Below are 20,978 nucleotides of genomic sequence, written 5' to 3' on the forward strand. Positions count from 1 at the left end.
TTACTGACAGGATGCAGTGTGTCTCCCATAACAATGTGACCTCGGACTATGTTAAGGTAACGTGCGGAGTTCCCCAGGGTTCGGTTCTTGGCCCTGCACTCTTTAGTATTTACATGCTGCCGCTAGGTGACATCATACGCAAATACGGTGTTAGCTTTCACTGTTATGCTGATGACACCCAACTCTACATGCCCCTAAAGCTGACCAACACGCCGGATTGTAGTCAGCTGGAGGCGTGTCTTAATGAAATTAAACAATGGATGTCCGCTAACTTTTTGCAACTCAACGCTAAGAAAACGGAAATGCTGATTATCGGTCCTGCTCAACACCGACATCTATTTAATAATAACACCTTAACATTTGACAACCAAACAATTAAACAAGGCGACTCGGTAAAGAATCTCGGTATTATCTTCGACCCAACTCTCTCGTTTGAGTCACACATTAAGAGTGTTACTAAAACGGCCTTCTTTCATCTCCGTAATATCGCTAAAATCCACAAACGATGCTGAGATCATTATCCATGCGTTCGTTACATCTCGTCTCGATTACTGTAACGTTTTATTTTCGGGCCTCCCTATGTCTAGCATTAAAAGATTACAGATGGTACAAAATGCGGCTGCTAGACTTCTGACAAAAACAAGAAAGTTTGATCATATTACGCCTATACTGGCTCACTTTCACCGGCTTCCTGTGCACCTAAGATGCGACTTTAAGGTTTTACTACTTACGTATAAAATACTACACGGTCAAGCTCCTGCCTATCTTGCCAATTGTATTGTACCATATGTCCCGGCAAGAAATCTGCGTTCAAAGAACTCCGGCTTATTAGTGATTCCCAGAGCCCAAAAAAAGTCTGCGGGCTATAGAGCGTTTTCTATTCGGGCTCCAATACTCTGGAATGCCCTCCCGGTAAAAGTTAGAGATGCTACCTTAGTAGAAGCATTTAAGTCTCATCTTAAAACTCATTTGTATACTCTAGCCTTTAAATAGACTCCCTTTTTAGACCAGTTGATCTGCCGTTTCTCTTCTTTTCTTTTCTACTCTGCTCCCAACCCGGGGTGGACCGCTAGCCTGTCCATCGGATGGGGACATCTCTACGCTGCTGACCCGTCTCCGCTCGGGATGGTTCCTGCTGGCCCCACTATGGACTGGACTTTCGCTGATGTGTTGGACTTTCACAATATTATGTCAGACCCACTCGACATCCATTGCTTTCGGTCTCCCCTAGAGGGGGGGGGGGTTACCCACATATGCGGTCCATTCCAAGGTTTCTCATAGTCATTCACATTGACGTCCCACTGGGGTGAGTTTTCCTTGCCCGTATGTGGGCTCTGTACCGAGGATGTCGTTGTGGCTTGAGACACTTGTGATTTAGGGCTATATAAATAAACATTGATTGATTATTGATTGATTTATCTTATTTGTAACATCGTTAGTGAATGAAGCGCAAATTTGCAGTTGTTTACACATATTTCTGCACAATAACTCAGATATGGTAACACTAGGGAGCAGTAGAGAATATGGAGTGATTTTTGGTCCAGAACATATTTTGCTGTATTCGTAATTGACGTGTTTTCTTTTTACTTTATGTTTTACATGAGGTTTCTAATTCATTTGATCACCCCAAAAATGTGTTTTCTTTTACCCTTTTAATGTATACTCCGTCTATTTGTGTTTGACTTTCCCTTCTACTGTAACATTACTTTAGTTTTACAGAGATTTAAAGATAATCTGTTTTTGTCAAACCATCTTTTAAATTGTGTATTTTCTTCTGTTATTTGTATTAGCTTCTGTGGATTCTCTCCTGAACAAAACACAGTTGTATCATCTGCAAATAATACTAACTTTAAGTCCTTTGTAACTTTACAAATGTTTATATAAAGATTGGATAATTTTGGTCCCAGTATTGATCCCTGAGGTACGCCACAAGATATTTTCAGCTGTGTAGATGTGTGTTCACCTATCTTCACGTATTGCTTCCTGTTAGTTAAGTAGCTTTTTACCCAGTTCAAGAACAACCCTCTGATGCTGTACCGTTCTAATTTGTTTATTAAGATATTGTGTCAAATGCTTTTGTTAAATCCATAAATACTGCAGCAGCACATTTTTTGTTATTTCGATTAATGCCATTGATGTTGAAATGTTGGCTCTATATCCGTATTTCATTTTTATCTATGAATTTGTCCAATCTGTTAAACAATTTTTAAATAATTTTTGAAAATTGTGGAAGTAGAGGAACAGGTCTGTAGTTTGTAAACTGCCATTTGTCTGCAGTTCTATAATTTGGTATGACTTCTGCTATTTTCAAATGTTTGAAATGATAGGTTGCTGATATATATTAAAGGTTCTGAAATCTCTTCAATAACATTTTTTATCGTTTCCATATCAATTCCGTTACAATCAGTCTTGGATTTCAATTTTTTTCCCAATATTGATTATTTCCTCTTTTGACACCTCCGGGGATCATCGAGTGGGGATTTGTGTTTATAGTGTCATTCAAGTCCTCAACTGACTCAGGATCTGGAATCTTTTCTTCCAGATTTGGTCCAATGTTCACAAAGTACTTATTGAAGCTTTCAACTACTTTGTTCATATTGTCATTTTTTACATTTCCATCTAAGAAGTATTTAGGATAATCCTTCTTGGCACCATTTTAATAATGCTATTTAGGATGCCCCATGTTGCTCTCATATTGTTTTTGTTTCGGTCCAATAATTGACTAATATTCTTTCCTCCGTGTTTGTAGTATGCCAGTTAGCCTGTTCTTATACCTTTTGTACTTGTTTTTTTGCCTCTGTAGATCTTTGTCTTATAAATGTTCTATATAACGTATTGCTCTTGTTGCAAGCATCTTTTAGTCTTGTCATCCATGGTTGATTGTTTTTCTTTTGCTTCTTACTAAGCTGTTTCAATGGATAGTGTTTGTCATAGAGCATCTCGAAAGTATTAAAATAAATACCATATCCATAATCTACATAATTTTCACTGTATACATTGTCCCAACTTTAATCTTTCAGATCATTCTTGAAAGCTGTCATACTTTATTCTGTGCATATTCGTCGAAAATGTCTTGTCATCAATGTTCCTCTTCTTGTAGTTTCCGTCATAGATAATGAAAACCGGCAGATGATCACCAATGTCAGATATTAGCAGACCCGTGGTATTATTATCAACATTTTTAGTAACATATTATCAATAAGTGTGGTGCTATGTCCTGAGATTCTGCTTGGCCTTGTGATTTTAGGATTTAAACTCAGGCTACATTGTGTCAATAAGGTCATCTATGGACTCATCAATGTTGAAGTCTTCACATAAGAACATTTATTTTTGACTGATTTCAGTAAAAGTTGCCTTAATCCAGTTCTCAAACGTATCAATGTTTGACTTAGGTGATACATATATTAGGGGTGTGGGGGAAAATCGATTTGAATTGGAATCGCGATTCTCACGTTGTGCGATTCAGAATCGATTCTCATTTTTTAAAAATAGATTTTTTTTAAAAAAAAATTAGTTATTTAAAAATATATTTTATTTATTTATTTTTTTCATTAATCAATCCAACAAAATAATACACAGCAATACCATAACAATGCAATCCAATTCCAAAACCAAACCCGACCCAGCAACACTCAGAACTGCAATAAACAGAGCAATTGAGAGGAGACACAAACACGACACAGAACAAACCAAAAGTAGTGAAACGAAAATGAATATTATCAACAACTGTATCTATATTAGTTACAATTTCAACATAGCAGTGATTAAAAATCCCTCATTGACATTATCATTAGACATTTATAAAAAAAAAAAAAAAAGAACAATAGTGTCACAGTGGCTTACACTTGCATCGCATCTCATAAGCTTGACAACACACTGTGTCCAATATTTTCACAAAGATCAAATAAGTCATATTTTTGGTTCATTTAATAGTTCAAACAAATTTACATTATTGCAATCAGTTGATAAAACATTGTCCTTTACAATTATAAAAGCTTTTTACAAAAATCTACTACTCTGCTTGCATGTCAGCAGACTGGGGTAGATCCTGCTGAAATTCTATGTATTAAATGAATAGAGAATCCTTTTGAATCGGGAAAAAAATCGTTTTTGAATCGAGAATCGTGTTGAATTGAAAAAAAAAAAATCGATTTTGAATCGAATCTTGACCTCAAGAATCGATATTGAATCGAATCGTGGGACACCCAAAGATTCACAGCCCTAATATATATATATATATATATATATATATATATATATATATATATATATATATATATATATATGTATATATATATATATATATATATATATATATATATATATATATATATATATATATATATATATATATATATATATATATATATATATATATATATATATACATAACTGATCAGTACGTTTTTGCTTTTTTCATGACATATTTCAATGGTTATACATTCTAAGATCTTATCAATAGCTAATTACATTTTTACCACTTAGTAGTTCAAGTTCTTCATCCTGTAAACAGCTACTCCCCCTCTGTTCTGTTGATATAATTTAGTTAATATCCTTCCAGGTCAAAATTCATTAGTTTTTTAGCATCCATCCATGTTTTTGAGATAGCGATAGGTTTAAAGGGTTTGTTGAATTGTTCCAAAAAATGCTTCACGTTATTGTAGTTTGCTTACAAACAGTACGACATTTTGTTGTCGATTTTAATGTTTCCATTACATTGTTAGTCTGTATAATAAAAACAATTATTCAATTGTATCTGAATCTATATCCTTATCTAATTTCGAACTATTGTGATCTATGCTGCTGAAGGTTTTCAGTTCCATACATTCCTGTTCACCAATCTTTTGTGTTGCTCTATAATGTCTATAAGTGTAGATGAATGTACACCTGAGTAAAGATCTTCTTGTTCGGTAAGCCCTTGGAGCGTTGTAATTTTGTAGTTGAATGTCGATGTTTGTTTTCCGTCAGACTCCATTATTGTTGTTGTTGCGGTTGCTGGGAGTTCGAATATTCGTCCAGATCCTTGAGGTCTTTGACAACGAGAACTCTTGCTTGTGGACCTCCATTCAGTTTTATGTAGATTTTGCAGTTGGCGCTCCAAATTCCCTGAATTTTCCCCAGTTTCCTCAAGTCACGTGCTTTCTTGCCGATTTCAGCATAGCGTTTAGTGAGGTGCTCGTTCATGTACACATTTGTGCCCTTCAGCTTTTTTCCGTGTCAGCAATGCCATTTTGGATTTCCTGTTGGCGAGCTTCACCATGGTGACTGGCGTGTTGTTATTGCTTCTTCTATTCAGTGAAATGCTTGCATCAATGGTGTTAATATCGACATAAATTCCCTTTTGATTGCAGAAAGTTGACCACTTGTTGCTCTGATGAAGCAGTGTCCATGTCATCTGGTTCTCCTCTGTTGTCAACTGGTCTTGCATAGGATTGAGGTTTGATGCTCAAACCTGCAATGATGATGTCATTCTGTCGTGTAAACCAGTGGTCCCCAACATAGAATTGGTTCCTACATTATACATCAATATAGATCAATACAGTCAGCAGGGATACAGTCCGTAAGCACACATGATTGTATTTTTTTATGACAAAAAAAATAAATAATTAAAATACCATACCCCCCCAGCAGCTAAAAGCAACTGCGTGAGATCGTATACTCCAATATCACCATATAGTCATTTTCTATATCGTACAGAGACAAACCCGCAATATATCGCTTATATCGATATATCGCCCAGCCCTAGTTAAAATGTTACTTAAAACATTGCCTGTACAGTTGCGGGTTTAAAGGACTTCAATCATGTGTTACTTTTTAATTTAACCAATTGGAGTTGCATAGTAGCCTAGTAGTTAGCATGTTAGCCTCAGACTCATTAGATTGAGGATTTGAATGTCTGTTGGAGCATCTCAGTGGAGTTAGCATGTTTTCCCATTCGTGCATGTGTTTTCTCCCCTCCCACATCCATAAAACATGCAAGTTAGGCTAATTCAGTGCTTCTCAATTATTTTCTGTTACGCCCCCTGCCCCCCGCTCCCCACTTCAACTTTAACCTTATCATTTGCCTATAAAATTGTTTTTAAGTACACCTCTGCATAACATTGTATCCTTATTAACACTAAAGAAAACAAAAAACAGTTTTTTAGTCTGTATATTTTAAGTGCCTCAATTTGCCTGAAATTTGATTACAAAATGTAATTCTTATTTAATCTGTAAACATTTTTGAATCATTTAATACTGAAAAATACAATAAAATAAATAACTCAAACTCAATAAAAACTCAATAAATAGCACATTCGAATTGATCATCAACATTAACTCAGGCGCACAATATATAAAACACTAACACACAAAACAAAAATGAACAAAACTATTTCTTGTGATTTTTTTTTTCCAAAATTGAGGAAGTCAGGATCAATGGTTTCAATGAGCACATTTTGTAGATCAGCCTTTTGAAGCGAGGTTTGAAGTATTATTCTGATAAAGCATGCTCCCCAGAATCACACACACCTTGGCATTGCACCTTTTTGGACATGCTGTAATGAAACAACTGGAAATATGTGATGCATTACATTGTAATTGTATTGTGAGCATGTTCGAAATAAACTGAAACTGAAAATTGAAACTGAAATATTGTGGTTCAAGTTTAAAATTGAAAATATGCTAGATTAGCAAATGCAATCCTATCATGTTCACTGCAAAAAGAAAAACAGAGGTCTAGCTAGGTTTATATTGCAGTTTTGTTACTAAGGTAAGCCTTTTGTACTGTAATAAGTGAGTATATTTCACTCATATTGATTTTAGGTCCAAATTAATTCTGCATAAAAAAAGATGCAAGATAATTTTGTTTGACCATCACTGTGTCATTGTCATAGATAAGACAAACACATACTTTCTATGCAGATTAATGTAGCAAACAATGCAATCAGAGAATATCTTAGGGTCATCTACAAAGCCTAGCAAATAGCTCACAAGGTAATACAGTAAAATCCCCTTAAAGATGTGAGAGGTCGATGGCTCCCTCAGAAGTCAGTCTGGCTGTTTGAGACATGCAGTGGATAAGTGGGCAAGGCGCAGTACTGGGATCGATCATATAGTTGGCACGGTGTCGAGGCTTCCAGTCAAGCTATAGTCAGCGCACTGAGTAAAGTGGTAGCATGCGTATACTCACGCACGCACACACTGCATTTTTTATGAGGAATCAAAAAAATGAATATTTCATTCCTGGTGTGTAATGTAAATTCAATTATGCATTTGGTCTTTGATTTTGCAATCCTTTGAGGCAGTTTGAATGCAACATCAATGAATAGGGAGGTGGGCTTTAAACGGCAACCTCAGCTGTCAATAAAATCACAACATCAGGTTGCCGTTTTATGTGCTCGGGCCCAAGGCAATGAGCAAAAGTCCATATCAATTTCCTATATCCAAGTATTAAGTAAAGGATTAAGTACTAAGGCTGAAGTATTTTTCAGTATAACACAAAATATTTTTCTTTCTCTCACTTTTTGGAAAAAACGACCTTCCTAGTCACTTTTCTGACTAGGAGATAATGTTTCATTGCACAGATTTGAATCCACAGCCACCTCCTACTTATGGCCTAATTTAGATCAGCAGCATCGTCTGGCCTTCAGAACTTAGCATTTAGTTGCCTAGCAACAAGCCTGGCGAGACACGTCCACTGAAGTAGGATCACGTTGTCTCCCATCTTGTTAAGGAGAGTAGGGAATGAGAAGAGGAGAGAACCAAGCCTGGGGCTGGACATCACTATGCAATCCTCGAGATGATATCCCTCTGGCTTTGACCGCTGCTTTTTTAATCACAACGACATACTGGATTATGTAATGGCTGTCAAACAGCATGCTGAGGGAGATGGTGGCTACCTAGGCCTGCTGTGTTTTATAGAATGAGTCACTGCTCACACATCCGATTAAGGCTTCTAAAAAACAGTCAAAAATCAAATTGTCTTTTAACAAACAAAAGTAGGGTCGCAGCTATCGATTATTTTTAGTAATCGATTAATTTTATGATTCATTTGTTCAATTATTCTGATAAAATACTCTTTTGCCTGAATGCATATTTTAGGGGAAAAAAAGTTGAAATTAACAACATAACCATAAAAGTCATTCTTTTTCTAAAAAATGCACATCATCAGCATTGAAATTGCACTTTTAACTTGTGTATATAGGTTGTATTCAGCCACGTGACTTTTAAACGCAAGTACACGAAGTGATGGGCCACCAAACCAATATTATATATACATAACAGAGTGCAAACTACGGAGTATGTAAGGGGCCTAGATCTTACCGCTAGAAGCAGATACAAGCAAACAAATCAAACTATGCAATTTAATCTATCCCTATAAGTTATTAAAAATAAATGTGTCTCGTGATATCAAGGATCATTAGTCGGTCGCATTCCCAGACATGTCCAACTATCTGGTGCGCCAGACATCATTCTACATGACAAAACAAATGAAAATCTGAAAAAGCATGGAGGTCAAAACATTATTTGTGTGTTACTGGATCAAGGAAATTGATATCAAGACTCTCCCAGATAAATCATGCATCGCTTTTGCTAGGGTAAGGTTGCATTTCATGATTGAACTTGGCGTCTACTGTCATGTCTGTTGCTTTTTTGTTGCACGCGCTGTTTATGAGTACGCGTGTATATCAAAATATAACTATAGATGACAACATTGTCTATGTGCTGATAGCTTCATTTATGATTGCTGACTTTGGTAAAAGCTTAACTCTTTTAGATTTTGCTCACATCTGCTTTCTTTTATTTAGACTGGCCGAGGTGGTGCTTTACGAAATACTTGTGGCAAAAATGCATTTTAATAACTCTGAAACAAGATAAAATACAAATAACATCAAGACTTATATAAGGAAAATATATGGGAAATACTAAACCTTACAGGTATATCAAACAAACCTTTAACAAGGTGATCACTGCAAACTTGTGCGTTCTTTTGACTCGATCTGCTCCCTTGGACTGGAGTGTGTGCCACTTTTCTTGTAATTTTTCGTAAAATCTTGCACTCTTTCGCCCTTCTTGATCATCTCTCAGGGAACTCTGAAGAAACTTTTATCCTTTTCACTTTTTCAACAGTTCCAGTTCGGGTGTTACCATTTAGTGGTCAATTGTACTGTGCAATCTACTAATAAAAGTTTCAATCAATCAATCAATCCAACAGCCTAAAACAACGCAAGCATAGTGCATTTTTCTTCAAGAAAGGCAAAATGCAGCCCAGAGCGCTATGACAACAGATGCTAGCCAGACCACTATGACGTCAAGCGTCATATTAATGAAAAAAATTAATAAAAATGTAAAAACTCCCCGCTGTTTGTTGGCACACAGATCATGGCATCCACACACCACCACTCTCATGTGCACGCAATTGCAGTGACCGTGCAGAAACTTTGTGTAATTAAAATTCCAGGCACTCCATGAGGTTTGTATTTTATCAGTTTGTATTAGTTACACTCTACAAACGAAAACAAAAAGCAACCTAATGTAAATTACAGCTATTTTCTAATCAAATTAATCGATTTCATCTTTGCTGCCGTTAAAACAAATGCCAAACATTGAATATATTTGTAAGATATTCTTCACTACCTAGCTGGTAGCTCATCTCTAAAACTACAAAAATGGCTGCCGGGGCGGCATGTGGAGGGGTTCATTTGCATCTAATAACTCGACTTGTTTCTACACACAGCCAAAAGGGGGCTTGAAAATAAGTCTGTATAGCAAAATCCATGCAACATTTTGACCAATGCACCACCATTACATGTTGTGTTATCCACAAGAAAGTGTTATAAATGTAGATTTTTAAAAAATCATAATATGATCATTTTAATGTGATCATCAACCATGTTTAATGTTTAGATTTGACTACAACACTGAGAGGTTAGACCTTGAAGGTCTACATGGGATATTTCCCAGCACTTTTGAAAACACAAGTGTGCAAATAACTACAGGTGCTGTGTGATAACGCAAGTTGCACTGAAACGTGCTTAGAAAAAGTTTAAATCAATCCATGTGTTCCCCTCAGGGATTAATAAAGTACTTCTGATTCTGATTCCTTACTTGGAAATGTGCCCTCGGCATGCAGCATACACACCGCATAGTATTTATGAGCATACCCTAATTTGTACACATTTATAGAGTGTGAGCTGTACTAATGAAGGAGCAAAAAACATAACAGAACATGTTGAATGGCTACTGGATATTAATAGCACAGCCAGAGTAATGCGAATGACAAAAAGATGAGGAAATTGTGCATTTGATCTGTCATTCATTCTGTTACCATGACATGTCTTTTGTGTGCAGGATGACAATTATCTGTCATCTGTGAGGAATGAAGCTCACATCAGCTAGCCGGCTAATTAGTTTGGAAACATCATTGTCTTCATCATCACACTGTCCAAACGATTCAGCAGAACTCCAAGAGGTTAATTATTTGTTCGACTTTAAAGGGAAACTGCGCTTTTTTGGATTTTTGCCTATCAATCACAAGACATGACTGATGTATTTTTTCAAACTCGTAAATGAATAAAACTCCGCTAACAATGGAACCAATGGGAGGTCTTCTATTCCGCCCGTAACAACCTATAAATAACCATCCAAAAAGCACCAACAATACTCCAGTTACATTTTGTGACTTGAATATTAACCAAGTATTAGTGATATTGTTATTTTAAGTGCAAACGCAGACAAACTATTTATAGCAGCGCCATGATCACAATGGTCCGCTTGTGTACCAATGTTGACATAATCGACTGATCAGCTGCTTCCTTGTTTCCTTGTTCCTCAAACTTTATTCTATATCATAAACCATGCCTTGCACCTGGATAGTAGATGGACAAAGAATTAGTCCGACAAGTTCATACACTTTGACAGCCAATTTAGACACCACAATAGTGGCGATAACGACACGAAAAGCTGATTGGTTCCACCCCTCTTATCTTTGCAAGGTTTTATGAGTCATTCTTCATCTAAATGGAAATATATGAACATCCTAGCAGTCAGCATCCTAATGACAGCAGATATTGTACAGTAAGTAATGTTTTATTATGTTTATTGGCTCTCGAAGTCTGCAGTGAGCAGTAATCAATGATGGAGTTGGAAAAAAAAGCAACCGTAATGCGTTTTTAAATTTAATACACCGGGTATGCTCAAAATGAGCAACATATGTAAATATTACATGTTATTATTAATGTGCCTGTTACTACATTACATACAGTATACTCTTACATCATGTTTATAAAACCTTAATGTAGGTGTTTGGATGTTTTTAAGGGCTTTATAGGCAAAATAGAGCGACTCCCATAGGCTCCATTGAAAGCGGGCTTTTGATCGCATTTATTTAACATTTAGAATCCATAAAAAAGTATATATCCGTCATCATGTCTTTCATAATGATTGTGAACAATAGGCAAATTAAATAAAAAAAAAGTGTAGTTCCCCTTTAAGCTGACTTTCTCCCCTGCTGATTGCTCCCTGCTTGAAACTTGACAATGACATCACAGTCCTAAGCAACCTTTCCCTTCACCTATAGGGCTTGAAAGGGCCACGTGATTTTGCAATGCATTGTGGGGCCTGGGTAGACGTACAGTACTTGTTGGATAAAGGCTTTGTTTACAATGTGAAAGCGAGCAACAAACTAGATTAAAATGGATCGTACAAAATAAAAATAAAAAACAAGGGACCATACCAAGACATACTGTACCCTATTCCAAAAGCTCGCTACCTGGAAAAATCGGAACAAATGGTAGAATTAACTCATATTAGCTATGAATCAAGTAAACAAGCTCCCAAACGTATTTATATTTTGTCAATGTAGACAATTATAATGCCAGTGAAGAATTTCAGAATGCAAAGTCTGTTAAAGGACACTGTCGTTTCGCCAAATTTTGCATCTCTTATGTGTCCGAGATGCGTGAGGTCCCCCGGCCTCGTTTCATAAGCACGGTTCACCAAAAAACAAGTCCATTGTTACTTTTAAATACTTTGATAACTTCGCTACCTTAAAATAATACTCATTCAGGGTTCCCCCTTGATTGCCAAGATACCCGTGGCGGTGGGGGCGTGGTGACCATGACGTCATCGTATAATTTGCTATGATATCATTTTCTATAAAAGAGCTCAAAAATGTATACAGTACATACATTTAAAACAAATCTGTCATTAATTAGTATTAACATGTATTTTTATATTATATTATTTTGCTATATATTCAATTGCTGCTGCTTATTGTGCATTGTACTTTGCGAATTTTTGAAGTGTCTACAGACTTTCAATGACTTTTTGTTGATTAAAAACTACTAGCAACAAATTCTAGCATATTTGGTGGTGGTGGTGTTATTATAGACCAGGGGTCGGCAACCTTTACCACTCAAAGAGCCATTTTGGCAAGTTTCACAAATTAAAGAAAGTAATGGGAGCCACAAAAAATGTTTTTAAATTTAAAATGAAAAACACCGCATACAAAGCTTAAATGCTTTGTGCTATGTTAACCAGGGGTCTCCGACACACTTTAATGTGGAAATTTGATGTTGGTGCAGCCGCGAGTTTTGAATGAATGGCGCTTGATAGCATCATACTTGCCAACCCTCTCATTTTTCCCGGGAGACTCCCGAATATCAGAGCGTGATGACACTGCATTTGGCACCCTCTACAGTCTGCCCTAACAGTGTACCTGCTCGATCACACGTAGAATGCAATTGCAGCTTGCTCATGTAAGTGACAGCAAGGCGTACTACCTCAGCAGCCACACATCTTACACTGACGGTACCAATACCCAGAATCCCATGCAGCCCTAACTCTTCCGCTCAACCAACGCACGGAGAGGGGTGGGGGGGTTGATGTGTGGGGGGATTTGGTGGTAGCGGGGGTGTATAATGTAGACCGGAAGAGTTAGGGCTGCATGGGATTCTGGGTAATGGTTGTGTTGTGTTTATGTTGTGTTACGATGGGATGTTCTCCAGAAATGTGTTTTTCATTCTTTTTTGGTGTGGGTTCACAGTGTGGCGCATATTTGTAACGTAACAATGTTAAAGTTGTTTGATACGGCTACCGTCAGTGTAAGCTGTGTGGCTGATGAGTAAGTATGCTTTGCTGTCTCCTGTGTGTGCAAGTAATAACAACAAGCAACATGTGGCTGGACTGGCACGCTGTATGTAAATGCTATAGAGGACAATTACTGCAGTGCAATTAGGGCACACCCTTTATTTAGTAATTAGAGTGTAAATAGGATTATTTTTTCCCTGGGAGTAATCTATGAGAGACACTGAGATCCATAAATCTCCTGGGAAAATCGGGGGGGTCGGCATGTACTGTATGTAGCTGAGCCGCATCAGAGTGGTCAAGGAGCCGCATGCGGCTCCGGAGCCGCGGGTTGCCGACCCCTGTTATAGACTGTACTCGTGTTTAGAAACTCTACTTCTGTCCCTCAATGTCCCCAACAAAAAGCGAGTCACACCTGCTTGGCGCTGCTGCTCCAGCTAAATTTTCTCTCCTTAAAGCCGCCACTGTCCTTTTAATGTTTGCACATATTGTAGATCGCTGTCCGTGGATATATCTGGGGTATATTAAAGCTACGTCCACATTGCAGACATGCTAACTACGCTCCAGACAATCGCATGTGTCTTGTTTACATCACAACATCTGGTTTCAGCATCGCCGTTTTCAGTGATCAAAGTCTTTTTTCAGCGGCCAAATTTCGGTGCATCACTAGACAATATTGCACAAATAATATACTATATATCAATCCATACTGTAACGGCGTGCTGCTGGTAATGTTTTATGTTAGTGTGGTTTTGATTAGATTTGATGTTTATTTTTCCCATGATCTCAAACACACCGTCTGTGCCTAAAGGCGGATTGGCGGAGAATGAGGAAATGTTGTTGTGTTGTCACACATTCGCGACATATTTGGCACTTGTTAAAGAAAAAAACAAGTTTAGGACCGCTTCTTGCCTTGAAGCCAATGTAAAGATGCTATTCCAATGCAGTAAGACCCATAATGCATTGCATTTCCATTTCACACTTTCAAGCCCTGTAGTGAGTTAGTATAGGGAGTGACCTCTGCCTTGCTAGTACACTTCATTCTGTTTCTTTTGTCACACCACACAAGGTAGTCAGCTGGTCATTAAGTGTCCTTTAACAATACAGGGTGAACTTTAAAATGTCCAGGGAGTATAGAACGCTGTTAGCAAGTCCTAACGTATGCATTGTTTGGGCATGATCCAGCATTTGGACACACTCACTACGTCTCCATGCACTAAATTAGTCTTATTTCTGAAATACTTAGTTTTTTTGTATTTTCACATCCACGTGTGAAGTCTAAGCGTCCATGCACACTTTTTAATGTGGTTATAGGTACGCCGTGTGCCTCCCGTTCACTGGGGCGCCGCTTATTTTGTTTTAGCGCAGACAAATTGCTTTTCCAGTTGACCTATGACGTCACACGAGGCATTGCGGAGCCTTACAGCTTGTTTTAACTGATGTTCGCTGTAATATTGGCATAGATTACAAATTGTACGTCTCTAATGGCTATGCTGATGTTAAATAGCAGACAGCATCAAGAAAGTATCTTAGATTGTGCTACAAACATGACGCTACTACCAAGAATGTATCGGGGCGGATACAGGTCCGATGCAAGAGTTTTTTCAAAGGAATTTTCGGAAGAAAATCATGGAAACAAATCTTTTGAAAGTCTCAAAGTTTATTCATAAGGCTCAGTGGATTGATAGGATTTTTCAATCTGAAGGAAAAGAACGTTTGTGCCCCGACTATAGCAACCTTCCACAGGAAGGTTGCTATTGTTCTGGACTAGCTTGCCAGTTGTGCGAAAAGTTAATCAGTTTGGAGTGCACAAATGCAGCGGGAACAGGTTTGTGAAAGGTTTATTATCCCCCTTTCATATACCTGCCTCATTATCTTTTATCTCATAAGGTGGGACTCCGGCATTCTACATTATTTAGCTACCTTCTCAAAAAAATCTGTTTATTTTTTTCCTCCCATCTATGCACTTCTAAATGTTCTGTTCTTTTAATTTGTGAAGCAAATAAACAGTCTCCTCTTCATTACAATTGTTGCTATGTTTTTATTTAATTGTATCTGCTTTTAGGTGATATGCTGTTCATGCGTGAGACGAAGGGTCCTCTGTGGCCGCAAAGACCCCCTCCAGAGATCTGGGGCCGTATTTATCAAGCTTCTTAGAATTACTCCTAAGAAGTCTGCTAAGAGTTGACTTATGAGTAAAGAAATTATTCGCTGAAAGCTGCACTTAAAAGTTAGTTATCAAGCGTCTTACTCACACTTTCAGCGAAGTGTAGGACTGAATCTTAAGTGTCACACTCAGAGCTGAATTATGACATTACTATGTGCCGTAAACGGAATTTTAGGTGACGTCATTTCTGTGTCCATAGAAATGACCAATCACGGATGGGAATCCCTTGTCTAAGAATAAATAAATATCTTAGAAATATTTAAGTGGACAATGGGAGTGTATATTTTGACAATAAACTACAAAATAATACAAAACAAACAAACAATGTTGGCAATGAATCAGTTTGCTTCTGCGGAATTATCTGGGGTGTAGTTGGAAAGTCAATGAAATGCATGACGAGGTGAGGAGCAGTAAGGGCCATTATTGTTTTCATAACAATTCTGCTTATTGATGGTTGTGATGGCCCCAAATCATCACTGTTGCATTTTCACAGTGGCGAGATATCGAAGCATTGTGATGACATTTAGTTCTGTTGTGAAAGCTCTGCTGCGTGATCTTGCTGATGAGATGACGCCCCTTATTAAATCTGTGACAATAATAATACCCGCTCTGTCTAACGATACCGTTTGATCAGCTGCTCGTCATCAAACAAAGCCAGGACATCCTTCCGCTCCCTGAACGTTCGCGCATGTCTCTCTCGCCTCAGTGCCATCCCCCGCTGGCAACTCCTAACCACTTAGATCACCTCAGAAGGTCTCTTAAATATCGTGGAGAGTAGGAGTGATTCTTAGACTTAAGAAAGTTGATAAATAGCTTTTATTCTTAAGTTTGAGAGTAGGACTAAATTTCGCAAATTCTCAGGACTTAAGTGTAAAATGGCACTCTAAGACGCTTGATAAATACGGCCCCTGGTTTCCAAATACATAATCCAGGTGTGTAAGTCCGACTTTTCAAAAACCAAGCACGGTCTGATTAAGGGGTTTCCATGGGTTGTAGGAGGCTTATTTAGAGCCAAACTATTTGAGAAAATCGGACTAATTTAGTGCATGGACATGTACTGAGTGATGCTGAAGTCCAGAGACTCACCTGCTCGGTGCTGATCCACACTCTGATTGTCAGATATCTGCATGAGCATGCGCGTCCATCGCAGCGAGCTGTCCTCCACGCTAGGCCGAGACCCAGAAGTCTCTGTTGCAAAATAAAAGCAAAGCACAGTTAATGCTGAAAATAGCATAGGCAGCTACTTGTCATTTAAAAACAATTCTTTCTCCAATTGAGTGATATTTTTGTACACTAGTCCAGGTGTTTTTATCTGAAGAAATACAATTATCCAGCTATTGAGAGCACTTTGTTGACATCAGGGCGGTAGAACACTGAGCATGTTAGGGAGTAGTGAGCTCAGCAGTAGTCAGCTGTCTTCTGTCATCATCTGTCATCATATTTTTATTGCATGTATTTTAACTCTGTGTGCCATTCCTCAACAGCTTATCTTTGTAGCGACTGCGATTAAGGCAGCGTTAACTGGGTTGAGTTGAGGAACACATGCCCCACCTTTCTCTCATGCACACAAACACACATCAATATTTGTCATTATCTTCCCCACAAGAATGATATAGAGCTTTCCACTGATGAAAGTGAGACAGTGTTGCTTTAACGGCGCGTTTGCTGGCTGCTTGGCACTCCTGTGTACCTTTGTACCTTACAGCTCAATGAGCCCATTTCATAAGCGACAACAGAGAGGCTTTCATGTCACAGCATCAAGAGCAGCTGGGTTTGTGTGAAATTTAAATGTTTGATGCCCTGATGCCATTTCCCCAACACGAAGTCCCATTTTCTCCTCTCTGAGCTGCCACCTTATCGTGGTAGAGGAGTTTGCGTGTCCCAATGATCCTAGGAGCTATGTTGTCCGGGGGCATAAAGCCCCCCTGGTAGGGTCTCCCAAGACAAACTGGTCCTAAGTGAGAGATCAGACAAAGAGCAGCTCGAAGACCTCCATGAAAAATAAAAACAAAGGACCCAGATTTCCCTCGCCCGGACGCCAGGCCCGTAGGTGGGGCACGATGGCGAGCGCCTGGTGGCCGGGCCTGTCCCCATGGGGCCCGGCCGGGCACAGCTCAAAGAGGCTACGTGGGTCCCCCCTCCAATGGGCTCACCACCCATAGCAGGGGCCATAGAGGTCGGGTGCAATGTGAGCTGGGCGGCAGCGGAAAGCAGGGCACTTGGCGGTCCGATCCTCGGCTACATAAGCTATCTCTTGGGACGTGGAACGTCACCTCGCTGGGGGGGGGGGGGGGGGGGGGGGCTGAGCTAGTGCGCAAGGTGGAGAAGTTCCGGCTAGATATAGTCGGACCCACTTCGACGCACAGCAAGGGCTCTGGAACCAGTTCTTTGGAGAGGGGCTGGACTCTCTTCCACTCTGGCGTTGCCGGCAGTGAGAGGCGACGGGCTGGGGTGGCAAATCTTGTTTCCCCCCCGGCTCAGAGCCTGCACGTTGGAGTTCAACCCAGAGGACGAGAGGGTAGCTTCCCTCCGCCTTCGGGTGGGGGGGGGCGGGTTCTGACTGTTGTTTGCGCTTACGCGCCAAACAGCAGTTCAGATTACCCACCCTTTTTGGATTCACTCGAGGGAGTACTTGAGAGTGCTCCCCCGGGTGATTCCCTCGTTCTACTGGGGGACTTCAACGCTCATATTGGGAGGAGCTGGACCAAGTGGCTGGGGAGACGGAAGTATTGGCTTCCCTGCTTAGGCTGCTGCCCCCGTGACCCGACCTCGGATAAGCGGAAGAAGATGGATGGAAAGTCCCATTTTTACATGCCACAAATGATTAGGGAAATTCTACTATTATTAACTATACGTGCAGTGTCTAACGAAGTGCAACACTATATGCAATATACACCCACGATACAATAGATTCAAAAGGTATGGTTGAGACTGTAAAGTACATATTATTGTAAGTAAACAAATGCATAACATAATAGTGAGAGGAGAGTAATAAAGTAATTCTATGATAGTTTTACCGTGCCAGAGAGCCTTAATTAGGCAAAAGCTAAGATGTTGTAAATATACAGGGAGAGCGCAAGAAAGCTAAAGTTAGTATGAGACTGAGCATAAACCAGCTGGTACAATCAAAACAACATATCGGAGTTCCGGAACATTCTGTCACATACAATTACATGTTTGCTAACAAAAGTACAAATCAACACCAAATCATGCCAGACTTTAAAAAAAAAATATATATATATATATATATATATATATATATATATATATATATATATATATATATATATATATATATATATATATACACACACACACAAGTAAGATATTTCAAACGTGTCATTCCAACATTGCCCCTCTGTTCCTCCAAACAACTGTTGCCTGCCTGCCTCAGTAGCAGAAACTCACCATTTGATCCCGTCAATCACACTGTGGACACAACGGCTTCCTGAAGTCTCACTAAACATCTCTCATTTTGGATCCTAATGTAATGTTTTTACATTGGTAACAATGGAGCCAACAGATTAACTAGCTAGTAAAGTAGCTACTATTGTCAGCTTACATGGCAACTTCAAAAGCAAGTTCCTGACATACGATATCCTGAATGTTAAAGTAAAATCTTGTTTAAAACCAACAATCTTGACAAAAAATTTAATGGAGGCACATGTGGCAATCTTCAGAAAAGAAAGCAAAATGAAAACCAACTAGGGTTGGGAATCGTTTGAATTTGAACCATTGTAGTTCCATTTGGTTCTTCGATTTGATTGCGGTTTCCAATGATTCTCAAATCCGATTACTTTAGAAGGTGGGGTCAAAAATATATCATATTTTCCGGGCTATAAAGTGCCCTCAAATATTTTTCCATATATTAGCCGCACCGGACTACAAGCCGCAGATATACACATTGTGAAATTAGTTATTTACACGGAAATATTTTATAAATGTTTAGTACAATAGTACATTCCTTTATTGTTTTCCAAACGGTGTCTGTAACACGGCAGTAAAACGGCTGATCAAACAAAACCGACTTCATCATAATGGACCCACTCGCTGCGGAACCTAGCTCTCTAATCAGCTAAACAGACTCAATATTTCCACGATGACTTTTTGCTGAATTTACTGAGGAATTAGTGAAACTGGAACAATACAAACAGAATGCCATTGTAAGGTAATGATACTAACAAAGACACTGGTAAACATATTAGCATATTAGCCAACACTAGCTTCATTACATTACGATAGCACGTACAAATACGAATGAAAACACTCCTACAGACATCACACATAGAACTGTTTAGTAAGTAAGAATTGTTTTAGTTATACTACAAAACTTACAAACGTTGCTTGTAGTGATGAATGAAAAATCCATACGAGTAGAAAGCTATGGACGATAAGAAGACAGAACGGCGATTCTACTTCCGGTTAAATCTTCATCCAGCAGCACCTGCAGTGAGCAAACTCGTCCAAAAGATGGCGCCATAGCACAAACAATAACACTATTGAAGTGTCCTTTGCGTGTGTTTATAAAAACTATTTTATTTATGGCCATTAGCGAAGAAAAATCCATAAATTAGCCTCACCGTTTTATAAGCCGCATGATTCAAAGCGTAGAAAAAAAAATAGCGGCTTCTAGTCTGAAATGTACGGTACTATTCTCTCTGGGCTATTTTCAACTAGCAATCCTTTGTACTAGAATACACTGTAAATGTTAAGAGGTTTCTTTCCACAGGAGTGCACTTTCACAAAAGTTTCATTTTATTTTTAACACCTCATTTTACACATATCCTGTTGTTTGTGTGTTAGGGATAGGGATGTTCCAACCAGGGTTTTTTGCTGCCAATTCCGATGATCCATGAGTGAATTTGGCCGATACCAATAAAAATGTATTAACCGTAACCTGATTTATTTCCCGAATTTGTAAATATGAACAAAAAAAACTTGTGAAAATAATGTCGATATGATCACTCCAATATCGATCATATACTGATCAGCACTACCGATTTATGGATCAAGCCGTCTTCCGCTTACAGTATATGTATGCCTGCCAATTGCCAATAAACAGCCACAGAGGAGCTGTATCTTCTCTTTAGACTTTAATGAATCTATTTGTTAATTTTCTGTTAACAGCTTCTTACTTTCTGCTGTAATACGGTTCCACCTACGCTTCTTAAAATTTACCAAGCACATATTTCTTGATGTTGTTTCAAGCTGGTTTAGCGGCTAACTTAGCCATTAGCTTGCCTGCTCCTGATTGCTCTTTCTCTTGTGTGTAACGTTTATCCTCATCCTCCAGGGTACTTTTTAAAAACGCTGTTTACTTGCCGCAACGGAGGAATATTGACTTAGGGGAGCTGCTAATTGTTCCCTTTGGTGGACTGGCCATAGAAAATAGTAATCACTGTTTAAAAATGTCGATGCTTCCCAGAGAATCGGAATGTAGGAGACAGTTTCTATTGATGCCCAACCCTAAACCCAACTACTAAGGCAAACAATGGAAGCATTACTGTAGTATTATATTTAAGATGGTACCTGGATCTTCCATCTTTATTGGACCTAAGAGTGGATGTTTCATCGATACACAGCTGAATGAGCACATCCATAAATGGTGGTACTTTTGATACTACAACATGTCTTAACATTGTCCAGGTTTGGCAAAAGTAACCTTGCTGTCAGTGCAACAAACCACAGAGCGCATTTCATTTCGCTCAGCTCTTTTAAGCTTTGGTCTGGGATCAAAAACCTC

The 20,978-nt window shown here is 38.7% G+C and overlaps 1 protein-coding gene across 1 annotated transcript in view; it reads right to left on the bottom strand.

Annotated features, from left to right (window-relative positions):
- The window catches only part of LOC133650477 (sodium/potassium/calcium exchanger 3), a 48,480-nt gene that overhangs the window by 24,972 nt on the left and 2,530 nt on the right, over nucleotides 1–20,978 (bottom strand). The window contains exon 2 of the mRNA XM_062047757.1: nucleotides 16,322–16,423. Within this exon, the coding sequence (XP_061903741.1) occupies nucleotides 16,322–16,423 (102 nt within the window). The remainder of the gene's footprint in view (nucleotides 1–16,321; nucleotides 16,424–20,978) is intronic.

This window comes from Entelurus aequoreus, linkage group LG05 (genome assembly GCF_033978785.1).
Source record: "Entelurus aequoreus isolate RoL-2023_Sb linkage group LG05, RoL_Eaeq_v1.1, whole genome shotgun sequence".
In the NCBI taxonomy this organism is placed as follows: domain Eukaryota; kingdom Metazoa; phylum Chordata; class Actinopteri; order Syngnathiformes; family Syngnathidae; genus Entelurus; species Entelurus aequoreus.